General features: G+C 38.0%; 1 protein-coding gene across 2 annotated transcripts in view; it reads right to left on the reverse strand.

The window, feature by feature from the left end:
* TMEM135 (transmembrane protein 135) overlaps positions 1–12,054 on the reverse strand; it is a 173,016-nt gene that overhangs the window by 60,546 nt on the left and 100,416 nt on the right. For both annotated transcript variants that reach the window (XM_051779268.1, XM_051779267.1), the window contains one exon: positions 2,232–2,278. In XM_051779268.1, coding sequence (XP_051635228.1) covers positions 2,232–2,278 — 47 coding nt within the window. The remainder of the gene's footprint in view (positions 1–2,231; positions 2,279–12,054) is intronic.

The following is a 12,054-nucleotide window of genomic DNA, read 5'->3' on the forward strand; positions in this document are numbered from 1 at the left end:
GAAACAGATTAAATACAAAACAAGATAGAATTTTCTGGTTTTCAGGTCGGTAAAGGCTTGTTAACAGTAAACAGTGTTTCATAGTCAATGGGAATATATTCTATAAGCCAAGCAGATCTGACTTTGAAGGTGTTTATTCCAAAAGTATGAACATGATATTGTCAGTTTGATCCTCTTATGATTAGGAAAAACGTTGAAGTGATTTTGAGCCATTAAACAGGAAATGCAGTTTAACGACTCTCCCAATTATTTTCTGCTTCCAACAGATAGGAAGACTGCCTCCCCTGGGACTCTGGATGGATCCACGCAGGATTCTTCCAAGGGCTGTCCAAAATCTTACTGAAGGGGATCAATCATTAATTCATGTACGGGTTAAGACAACAACTAACCCACAGTCACAGCCAGTCCAGACGAACATACAACAGCTGTGGGCTGATCAAGTGACCTCTCTGCTGTCTCTTCTCCATGAGCAGTTGAGTAGACTCTGTGCATGCCCAGAGGTATTTTCACCCAGACCCATCTATCTGGTTTCTTTAGAAAAGTAGCACATGAACCACTGTGAAGAAGTTCTATTCACAACACTCATTACACTAAGAAAAAAAAACCCTCCAAAACTGGTCTGTGCTAATTATTTTTTACAAATTTATCTTGTCTTAGCACTTTTATTGGTGTTTACAAACCGATTTTTTTCCCCCAAGAATTAAACTAAACCTGATATTCTATTTTAATTCCTTGGTTAAAACACAAAGACAAAAGGAGTTAAATATTGCTGATGATTGCTCAACAGGATATCCATCAACCTTAGCATGGAGCAATGAATTTTAGAAGACAAAACGGTTTGGAGCCCATTCAATTGCCAGTCTTGCTGTGTCAGATTAGGGGAAAATTCACCAAATACCTCTAGGGTCTGCATCAATTCTTACCCCTAAATGGGCTACAGGAAAGCTGGAGAGGGACTTTTTACATGGGCATGCAGTGACTGGACAAGAGGTAATGACTTCAAACTGAAAGCTTAGATTTGATATTAAGACAAAATTCTTAAATGTGAGATACCATGTGGTGGTGAGTCACTGGAAGAGGTTTCCCAGAGAAGGTGTGGATGCCCCATCTCTGGAAGGGTTCAAGGCCAGGCTGGATGGGGCTATGAATACTAGTCTAGTGGAAGGTGTTCCTGCCCATGGCAGGGAGGTTAGAACTAAATGATCTTGAAGCTTCCTTTCAGCTCTAACTATTCTAGGATTCTGTGATTTAACTTGCAGATTCTCTCTAAAACACTGGTTCATTACCAAAGACATAAAGACAATTAGCTTCCTCCAAAATCATACAATATTTATAGTTTTGACCAGAATTTTAATGTTTTGAGTTGTTTGATCAGCATTCATGCAGACAGGTGCCTAACCTCAAACCTATAAGTCAAATTCTCTGAGGTTGTTATATCTTAACTCTGGGACATAGAAGAAAATAAAGCAAGAAGACTGCCAATGCAAGGTTCTTAATGGGTTATAGATGAAAGGAGGAATGCTTCTTTGAATCCTCTAAATTAACAGCCCTCCTCTATCCACAGACTGTTCTTGGCCAATATCCGTAAGTAATGGAATTACAAAAAAAAAACAAGCTGCAGCTTCCAGAGTTTTGCAATTACCAGGGGATCATACAGCTTGAAGAACCATACATGGCTATGTGCCACAGAAAATTCTAAGTCAAAGGGTTATAGTCAAAGGTTACTTTGAAAAGCAACTTTCCAGTTTGAGATATAATAAAATTTGAGAGGTCTACTATTTAAAGGGAAACAGTGACAAGGCAAATGACATATTTTGCAAAGTGAGAGAGAAAAAAGTAATTAAAATGAATGTCTCATCCACCCCCGTTACTGTATGTTTTAAAAAAGGAATACAACTCATAACTTGTGAGAACATATATGAAAAGCAAGATTTCAGCTGTTTTTGTACTATGCAACGTTAGATCTCCAGAGTCATAAGTATGAGATGAGACTCCCTAAGTAACCAGTATAATCTCCAGAAGATTTAACAAATAATATTCAACATTTCCCCTTTAAGTTCAAGTATGCTCAAAGCACTGGGTTTTTGATGCCATAGAAGCACTCCACTCAATTCAGAAAGTTGGAGTTGAGAACATAAAAGTTTTGAGATGAACACCAAAAACCAAGTAAGCTCTAAGAAACACTGTTTAAAATAATTTTTACAACATAAATAGATATACTAGCAACATACCTGAAGAAGAACATGAACAGAGCAGCTGTGATGCAGAACAAAAGGACCTACAAAAAGGAGAAAGAGTGTTATTACACAAACCATCACACTACTACTGCTTGTCCTGGATCATGAAGATTTTACAACCGTTACTATAAAAGTTACACTTTATCTATATGCTTGATGGGCCAGAATGAAAGCTTGTCTGAATCCATCAAATAGGATTGCCTTGTTTCCAGGGGACTTTTGAGTTGTTCCTGTAGAAGCTAAAAGAATATGAAATCCAAACCAGGGCAGTGGGACAACAGACACAGCAAATGGTACCACTTAAAACAGTCTGGAATAAAATAATTATAAAACAACAGAATTTAAGCAATAAAGTACTAGAACTGAAATTTAAACATTATATTTTGCCAGTCTTCGCTTTTGTGATTTATTCAAATATCATATTGCTAGTTACAGTTTAAAAGGCATGGATAGGTGCTTCTGCTGAACTGCTTTCCAGCAAGTTTGAGTAGATAATTCTATGCCCGACTAAGAGCATCCTTTCAAGTCATTTTCCTTAGTCTTAAACTCACTTCGAACAATCCCATCTTGCTCTATATTGTCAGTGTGATCATACAAGAGGCACTGAGCAAACCTGGCAGCTCTCCAGCACTGAGAAGGGAACATCCTATCACTTCCTCACATCCTCTGTGCTGGGGCTTAGCGCTCCTACCTCCTCCTTGCCACCTACACAGGGACTCACAAATGCTGAGCAAAATGAACTCAAGGAGGAAACAAATTAAGTCAACGCTGTGGAGAGTTTTCTGCCAATTTGGTGAGATAAAGAAATCACTGGAAGAGTGTAAATGCAGTGGAGCAGTCACAGGAGAAAAGGAAGGAGAGGAGACAGGCAGAAAGGATGAACCCATCGTCCTCCTCAAGATACCAACAAGCTGCTGTACCTTGACTTTAGAATTGCTTGTACATACAGCTGTTTCAGGAACAACTACACCAGGCTTTAAGTTAAGAACCTGCCTATCTTTGCTAGATACAACTCACTGGTGAGGAAATACCGTTTTGCTCCAGATATACTGGCCCATATTTGTACCATCATTCGGGAGGCAAAAACCTTACAGAGATAGTTAAAGTCTTCCATAAAATATTTGCACTTATTTCCAAGGGTTGAAGAAGTTGTGATCACGAGAGAATACAGATAGCTTATGTAAGAAGAAATGGAAATGCTGACAGAGGTGCATATTTGAAGGTTATAAACATGTAGAACAGTAGGCTGCTGCACATTAATACAGATCAGAAAGTGTGACAAAAATATGAATAGGAAATGTTTACAATGACTTTCAGAGAATTAAAAATCTTATAATGACACCATTTCCCTTTTCTAAGTCCTCTGACATGTGACTTAAAATTAGGTCACACAAGACACTATAACATCTGCTGTGAAAAGTACCCATTTTTAACTTTTTCTTCACCAGTACTATCATATTTTATTATTCTGCAACAAAAATGTGAACATCTGAAATCATTTTATATGAAATCATTAGGGCAAAGTGAGGGCAATGGTATATATCTTCACCTCTTTCATGGTAATGATCAATTTACACCCAAGTTCTCCTTAAAAAGATTTGCCCTAATCCTCCAAAGTTCAAACCATATTTAAGCAGCCAAACAACAACCATCAATTCTCTGGATGCTACTTCTGAGAGACAGAAAGGACAAGAAGGTTTGACAGTCTGAGCAATGATATTGGGAAATAAGTGAGAAATGGCAAAGAACCAGTTTTCGGGGCGGGGGTAAACAAATCAAAACAATAAAAAAAAACAAGTATGCCTTTACATACTAAAAATGCTCACTTCACTAAATGTTTTCTTGCCCTTTTTTCTTTTTTTCCTTTTATTACCTTTTTCCCAGTAAGTTTGAAAACAACCTAACAAGTATGTATTCACATCATTAAGATGCCCTCTGAGCTCTTTCTCCTCCATGTTAAAGCACCCCAGCTTTCTCAGCAGCTTCTTGTATGACAGATACTCCAAGCCCTTAATCATCTTCGTGGCCCTTCTCTCCAGTATGTCCATGTCTGCCTTGTACTGGGAAACCCAGCACCAGACACAGCTCTATAGATGTGTCTCACCAGCGCTGAGCAGAACGGAAGAATCACCTTACTCAACTGGCCTCCTCTGCTGGCTCATGTTCAGTTTGGTATCCACCAGGACCCCCAGTTCTGGCCCATTTCTTCAGCCTTTGGATGGCAGCACAAACACCTAGTGCAGCAATAGCTCCTCCCAGTTTTGTATAACCTGCAAAGCTGCTGAGGGTAAAGCCTCTTATCCACTCATCCAGGTCATATAATAAAGATGCTGCCGACTCCAGTATGGCCTGCTGGGGTCCACCACCAGTGACTGACCTTCTGCTGACTTTGTGCTGCTGACCATAACCCTCTGAGCCTGCCAGTTCAGTTCAGCCAGTTTTCAACCCACCTCACGATCCACCCATCATCATTTTGTCTATAATCTAAATTCTACAAGTAAAATCTGGAAACTGAAAATATTTGAAGGCCTTGCTTAATCAGCATCTATAATTTCTAGATGTTGTCCAGAACTTAAAAATATTCTTTGAAAAAAATAAGATGTGGAAGATCTTGGGCAGGTGGAAAGGAGAAAACCGATATAACTTTTTGTAAATGAGAAGTTCAGGGACTATTAGACTGTCAACTATACCACTTCTAATATCCACAACGATACTAGAATAAACTATTTGAAATGGGCAGCTTATAACTTCTAGACATCAAGATAAGAAGCAACCAACACAATAAAGAAGTAAATTAAACTACTGTAATTTTATCCTTTGACAGATGCTTTAAGGAAAGGAGTAGGTGTAATTTATGTGAACTTTAATGTACCTTTGTGGTAGTTGCTTAAGCTAATTAAGTAAGTGGGCACATGGCTGCTCAAAAACACTGCAGGAGAAAACTCCCATAGTAAGCAGTTCATTATCAAACTAAAAGGCATTTTAAGTGAGGTCACCAAAGAGGTTTTGCCTCCCTCTTCAATAATGATTTAAATGATGGAAAGTGATTGAACTGACCAAAGTCAACAAGATGAAATTCAATAAAAAACAAATATGAAGTAGTTGGCAGCAAAAATCATGTACATAAAAAACCAGAATAAAAAACAATTGTGTAGGGAAGAGTACAACAGGTATGCATGCAAGAGTATAACAAATTCCAGACATCGCAAATAAGTAGGTACAAGCAAAGCAATGCTGTGGAAAGCACTGTAAAATACTAGACTCTTGTAGAAGCAGATATAAGACATCACACTAATGACCTGATGCTAGCACCACCCCAAAATACAGTGTTAAGGACACTAGTGTTAAAGAAAAGCATATACAAAACAAACCAGTCCAGAAGATTACGATGGAAATAACAGACGTGAGGGTATGACTGTTGGGAAACCTCTGAAACTATAAAAGAGGTAGTTAGTGATGAGTATGACAACTACTTTCACATAATTATCATATACTGATAAATCTGTCTCATCGAGCACAGAAGGAGGAAGGCAGAGTTAAACCTACAGCAAAGACAGTACTGGTTAGATAAGAGGAAGAGCTCTCTCTCCAGGGCAAGTGATAAACCAGGACAAGTTGCCTGGGAGACTGTGTAATCTCCTTTATCAGAGGTGTTTAAGATCAGTGAGGCAAACAATATTTCTCCATGTTCTGGGCGTGTTTGACAGGGTATCTCCAATATTCACCCAACTGAATTACAGCAAGATGTGCAGCTAAACAAGACTCTTCTACATGAAATGCACAGCTCAAAATGGAAAGCCCAGGGATTGCCTTATCATAGCACAATTATGGCAGAAACAGAAGGCAAATGGTGGCCATGGTCCAAATCTAAGGTGCTTTCAAAATAAGCCTTTTTTTCAAGTTTTCTCTAGTCTAGAATTTTTTTGTAACATCCTCAGTACAATATGCAACACGTATTTTAGATTTTAAAAACTGCATTAAAAAAGGGAAAAAACATTAAGTACTACAGAAATATAATTCTAAATATTAAGTGAATTTAAGGACAGGTTAGCATAGTTGGTATGTAAGGTGAGCACTGTAATTTAACTGATTACGTTACACTTCACTGTACTATGCTAAACCTTAATATAAAAAGAGGAAAGTTGCTGACAAAACTGATACTTTTTTTTTTATCTCTATTGGCCGACAAAGTCAGAATTAATTTTTTTCCAAGAAAATTTAGCTCTCATATAACCAGCATCAGGAAGTGACATCTGGCAGTACCCAGCACTGAGCACAAAACAAAAGCTCTGGGTGACAGTGGTTACCAGCTGTCCTAGGAACACTGGCAGACCCAGTAACACCAGCAGATCCAGTAACTCACAAATAACTTAAATAACTTGACCTCACAGCCAGATAAAAATCTTGGACCAGAGAAACTAAAAATAACAGTTTAAACTATCAAAACTACTTGAGTCTTGTGTACTCAGACTTTTCCTACGTTCCTAAGGTTATGTGCATTTTCTTTAAGCATTTCCATTACAGTCCAATTTCCTGGGGTACAAAAAGTCTCTGATTGGAGGCTGGTGGTTCTCTTGTACAGCCAAAATAATGAGTAGGACTGAAGACTGTGATAAAGTAACTCAGACGTTGTAATTAAAAGGAAAAGCCCTGAAGATACACATAATCTATGTAAATTAAGACAGGAGGAGCTAAAAGATCAGATCAGTGATATCAGCTGGTAGAAGCATCCAGAGTGTCAGAGCTACAGTTCAACAATGAATAGTCTTACATATCCAGCTCACAGAAGACCTGAGGCAGCTTCAACCACTGGCACATCCACATTGGACTTCCAGCGCATTCAGGATGCCTGAAAACCATCACCTTCTCGATCAACCACTTTGCAATGTATGTGAGAGCTACAGTTACACTTGATAAAAAAAAAATTATTACTCCTACTTCCTGGAGGTTGTGTGCTACAGAAAAACAAACTGCCAGGTAAGGTCTGAGGGAACTTTTAGTCGTAAAAATCATGAAAAATTAAAAACTCAGCTAAAAGAAGCCCCCAGTAATTATCACTTAGGCCAATTTATTCCAAAGTTACAAGTAAGATATATAACTGGGATAAATATAACTAGGAGCTTTGTACAGTGGTCACAATTTTTTACTCTCAAAATATATGATGTGGAAAAACCCAACTATTTTGCACATTTTTTTATTCCTTAAAAGAAGCCATTCCTCCACAGAAGAGTTTACTGCTGTCTCTGCTGCTAGAGGTTATAAACCCCCTTTCACCTTTATACACCTAGTTGAATAGTAGCATGGTAGTTGTACTACCTTTTATTGCATCAGTTAACACTACCAAGGATGATGGGAGATGCTCCATTGGACTTTTGACTACACAATCTATTCTTCAGATTTACCCCTACTTCAAACATGAAGAAGGGTTTGTTGTGTCCAAAAGCCATTTTGTTTTTTCCCATTCATATTAATCAGTCTAACAAAAAATCCCCCAAACCATCAATTAGTAATGGTAAATCCACGAGCTACACTAGCTTGTGGTTCCTAAATTTTATTTCAGGATGTGTTATGGATTTATAAAAATGTTTTCTACAGCTTTTATCACTAACATTATTTCTTAAGTAAACCCCCTTCTAACAAAAAAAAAACAAATCCAAAACTAAAACAACAAACAAAAAACCACACCAAACAAAACAAATTAAAATGGAACTAGCTATGCAGATTAATGCCATGGTCTTGTACTTCATGATCCAAGAAATATATACACATGGAATATCTCTTTTCCACCTGCACACATAACATCCTAATCAATTAACTGCTTTTATAATATACATATGCTATTCTTTTCCAATAACAAAATAGCTAGTTTAAAAAGCATACATTTTTCAGTAATTTTCTAGTAGTTAAAGGGGATGGAAATCACAGTCTTTCTGAGTAATTAGACAAAGATACCAGAAGTTATTTAAAAGACACTAAAGATACCAAAAGCTGTATAAGAAGAACTTATGTGAAAACAGGTGTTACATTATGTTCAGCCTCTTAAAATCTGATCTGCTAATCACTCTTAGTAATATAAATAGTTATTTTCTACCATTATTTAACACTTCATGCAAGAAATTACCACAGTAAACAATTACCTGATGGAATTAGTCATCATTAGCTGAGACAAGAGTTCTTAAAGAACAGCTACATCATAACCTATAAGGGACTAAAGGGTAGAACTTCAGCCCTAAAAACCACAAGGTGCCAAGAGCATCAGCTCTACCTCCAGAGATCACTGCCACGAACAGCACTTACACTGACACAGTGCAGAGGAAGGCTGATACAGCCACTTACTACTAGATTATATCAGCAATGGGTTTGGCAAGTGGTTTTTCTGAGCACTGAATTAGTTCTCCTGCTCTCCACATCACTTCTCTACTTACCGTCCCAACTAAGTAAAAATCACTTGGTGAGGTTTTTATTGCAACCTTCATCACTCCTCCCCCACCCCTTGAACTCCTGATCTTTTTCGGGCAAGCACAGTAGATTCTCCTGAGTACAACTCTACTGTCACCAGTCAGAGAGCTAAAAAACTCCAGAAGAGGTAAATACAACAAGCAACTCAATGCCCAGGTTACAAAAACGTGTAATAAAACTAAAGCTGCCAGTATCTTAATGCTTTGAGATTATTCAAGAGAAGACAGGGAGGTGGTTGAAGTACCACTGTAAGAGCCTGCTTGAGTAAAGACGATTCTTTAATTCGGCAGAAATGACTGCAAATGATGGTTAGAACCTGAAGTCTGTCAAAGTCAGGCTAGTAAAATGACAACTTTTTCTCCAGTTAGCGAGATTAACCAATGAATTGTGATTAGACTGGTTTGTGTACACTCGATGTACAACGTGGTGAGATTCGCTGGCCAGTGAACCCCACTGGATTCCACTAGATGATTATATGGTTTCCTGTGGCATCAGCATTCATAAAACTAGTATTACTGAGGTGTGTCTTTAAAACAAACGCACTACGTATACTAAAACATGCATTTGTACACACCTTAGCAAATGGTCCTGAATCCCTTACTTTTATTTAAATTTCAGTAGTGGACAAAATATATACTTCAGGTCTGTCAAACGACTTATTAAGACTGTAGTGAAAATACAGTGAAGACTGAAAGGAAAATATACTCCCAAATCCTGCAGCAGCTCCAGCCCTACTGCAACCCTCCAGCTTTTTGTGTCTCCGAGTCCCTTGCTCCTCTCTCCAGTGCTGCCTCACACATGGCACCTCACAGCACTAAACAGTCCCTTAGACAGGGCCAGGGTGTTTTCAGCTACCATCTCTGTATCATGCTACAAGCTCCCTGTATTTCAATCCCCCATGGAGACAGAAGAAGCCAAGGGCGAATGCTAAGCACTCTCAGTTTCTTCAAGCAAGTACAGGTCTGGAACAAATGAGACTCCAAGCCCAAGATCTGACAGTGCTCTAATGAAACACAGGCAACCATCAAATACTACTGTCTGTATGTGCTGGGTACAGCTACCTACAGACAAAGTGTGGCACTGTCTGGTTATTCTGAAGTCATATAATACCTCTTTTACACACTGATTAAAAATTGTGATCTACTTACTTTTAATTTCTATTTATATCTTTTTATAATACCTCTTATTTTTCTATTAGGAACACCCCTCAATTACTAAGAATTGCAGTAAGCAGCAAAAATATGCTACTTAATTTTCGGTATTGCCATTGCTTATTAAAGAAGTCACACAATTAATTCCTGCACAGAAATGTCATTATTGAAGTTTTTAAAACAAAGATATTCTGTGCTGAAAACAGGCAATTTCTTTCTGTACAAAAGGGTAAGGACTTATGGCAAATGGCCTTAAGCATAAGGATTTATGGAAAATACATTCAAATTTCTAGTGATTCCAAAACACATATGTCAATTGGAAATCCTGAAATGGAACCATCTCTTTCTGGACATTTCAAGTGACGCAATGTTTTACCTTCTTTCTGTAGTCAATCCTGTCAAATCAAAACCTTTATAATACCTTATCTCCTTCTGTAATTGAAATCCAGCATATTTGGAGAAAATTTCATGAGCAATCAAAAGTATTGGCAAAAACTCATCATAACTGCGGTCATCCCCAAAATTATTATTTTTCTACTTGAAATCAAATAACTTTTGAAGCAATGCAACACTGCTTCTGCTTTAAAACTGACAGGTTTTATGACAATGTAGAGAACAATTTGTCAGAACCTTACTGGGCACGGAGCCAGTTCAGCTACACCTACAACACTTCAGCTATTAGAGGCTCCTGATTTCTTTTCTGCCAGCAAGCCTCAAGCAATCTCTAGGCTGATAAGATCAAAAGAAACACGAGTATGTGTTACTAAACATGAGATTATATAGTCTTATTAAAGCACTTGCTTGATCATGATTAAAAGATTACAATTGGCAAATGCAGACAGTAACTGAGCTGAGATGGGGAGTACCTTCCACTCTCAGAAGAGCACGAAAGAATAAAAGGAAATTAAACCCTTTATTTTCTAGTTCAGAATTTCCATATATATATTATATATATACACATACATATAATTAAGCATTTCAGCACAATTCGTTTTCTCAAAAAACACTTGTCAGTCTCTTTCCCTGTTTTTCATATTCTTTTACCCACACCAAACAGAGCTGTAACACATTGTGACTGAGCCACGAAACAGCCTTTCTGAAAGCTCCGGAGGAGAGACCTCTGCTTTCAGGGATGCACAGTGCTTGAGAGACTGAAGCACAAAAAGTAGCTGCCAAATGAAACAGTAGTACCTCCCTATTGCACCTTCCTAAAAGAGCAAAGAAGAGCTATTTCAGTGCATCATGGAAGAGCTGGTCCAGGCTTGTTTCTGAAACTAATTAACTCTTGGACACACAGCTCGCAGGCAGCTCCGACACTGGGCAATGGGACACACCTCCAATCCTATCCCGTATCTTCTGGTACTCCCACATCTCCAAGCACATCCCAGGCTATAAAACAAACCCTTAATTATCAGCTGCAAAAACACTATTCTGTTAAGCTGCCAGTGTTACCTTCTCATTTCAAACGGTATCTAATTAGGGGAAAATAGCATGCATGCACACACAAAAATAGATATAGATGGTAAGTACAATACCTTAGGGTTACAAAGATATCAAATTATTTGGGAGCATTGCTCTTCCTTGAACAACAACAAAAAAAAAAACCCAAACCAAACAAGCAAACAAAGAAACAAAAAAGAAGAAAAAAACCAAACCAAACCAAAAAAAAAAATCGCAACAAATATTCTAAAGATAACTACTTTAAAAAAGACAGTCTTTTATTTTTTCCATACCGTAAGATGCATTTAAATTAATCTTTTTTCCCCCCACTCATCTGGCTGCACAACACTATAGACTCAAGTGCTCAGTACAGAAACACACAGGGTATCATGTGAGTAACCTACAATTTAAAGATGAACAGAATTGAAAGACATGATGCATCCTTAAAGACAGCTCATTTTAATTAGTTATCCCTTAGTCATAGGACTAAAATGAAACACCCTCAACTTAAGTCAATGAGTATGTCTCCAGTAACCACTGAGACACTGCATGAAATCAAGGTAGGGTACAGTCTAAGCATCACATTTGTATTCTGAGGATAACTCTTAAATGTATCTTCATCAAGGAAAGTCTTTTGTAGCCTTTTTCCCCCCCTAATTTTATGTGTACCAGAATAGGAAAAAAAAAAAAAGACACAAGAGGATTGTGTTCAGTGTTGCTGAAGGGTGTGCATGCCAGGTCTCCCTCCTGCCCGCAGCAGCACAGGC

This window comes from Manacus candei, unplaced genomic scaffold, assembly GCF_025592945.1.
Source record: "Manacus candei isolate 608988 ecotype Guabito, Panama unplaced genomic scaffold, ASM2559294v1 h1tg000014l, whole genome shotgun sequence".
Lineage (NCBI taxonomy): Eukaryota > Metazoa > Chordata > Aves > Passeriformes > Pipridae > Manacus > Manacus candei.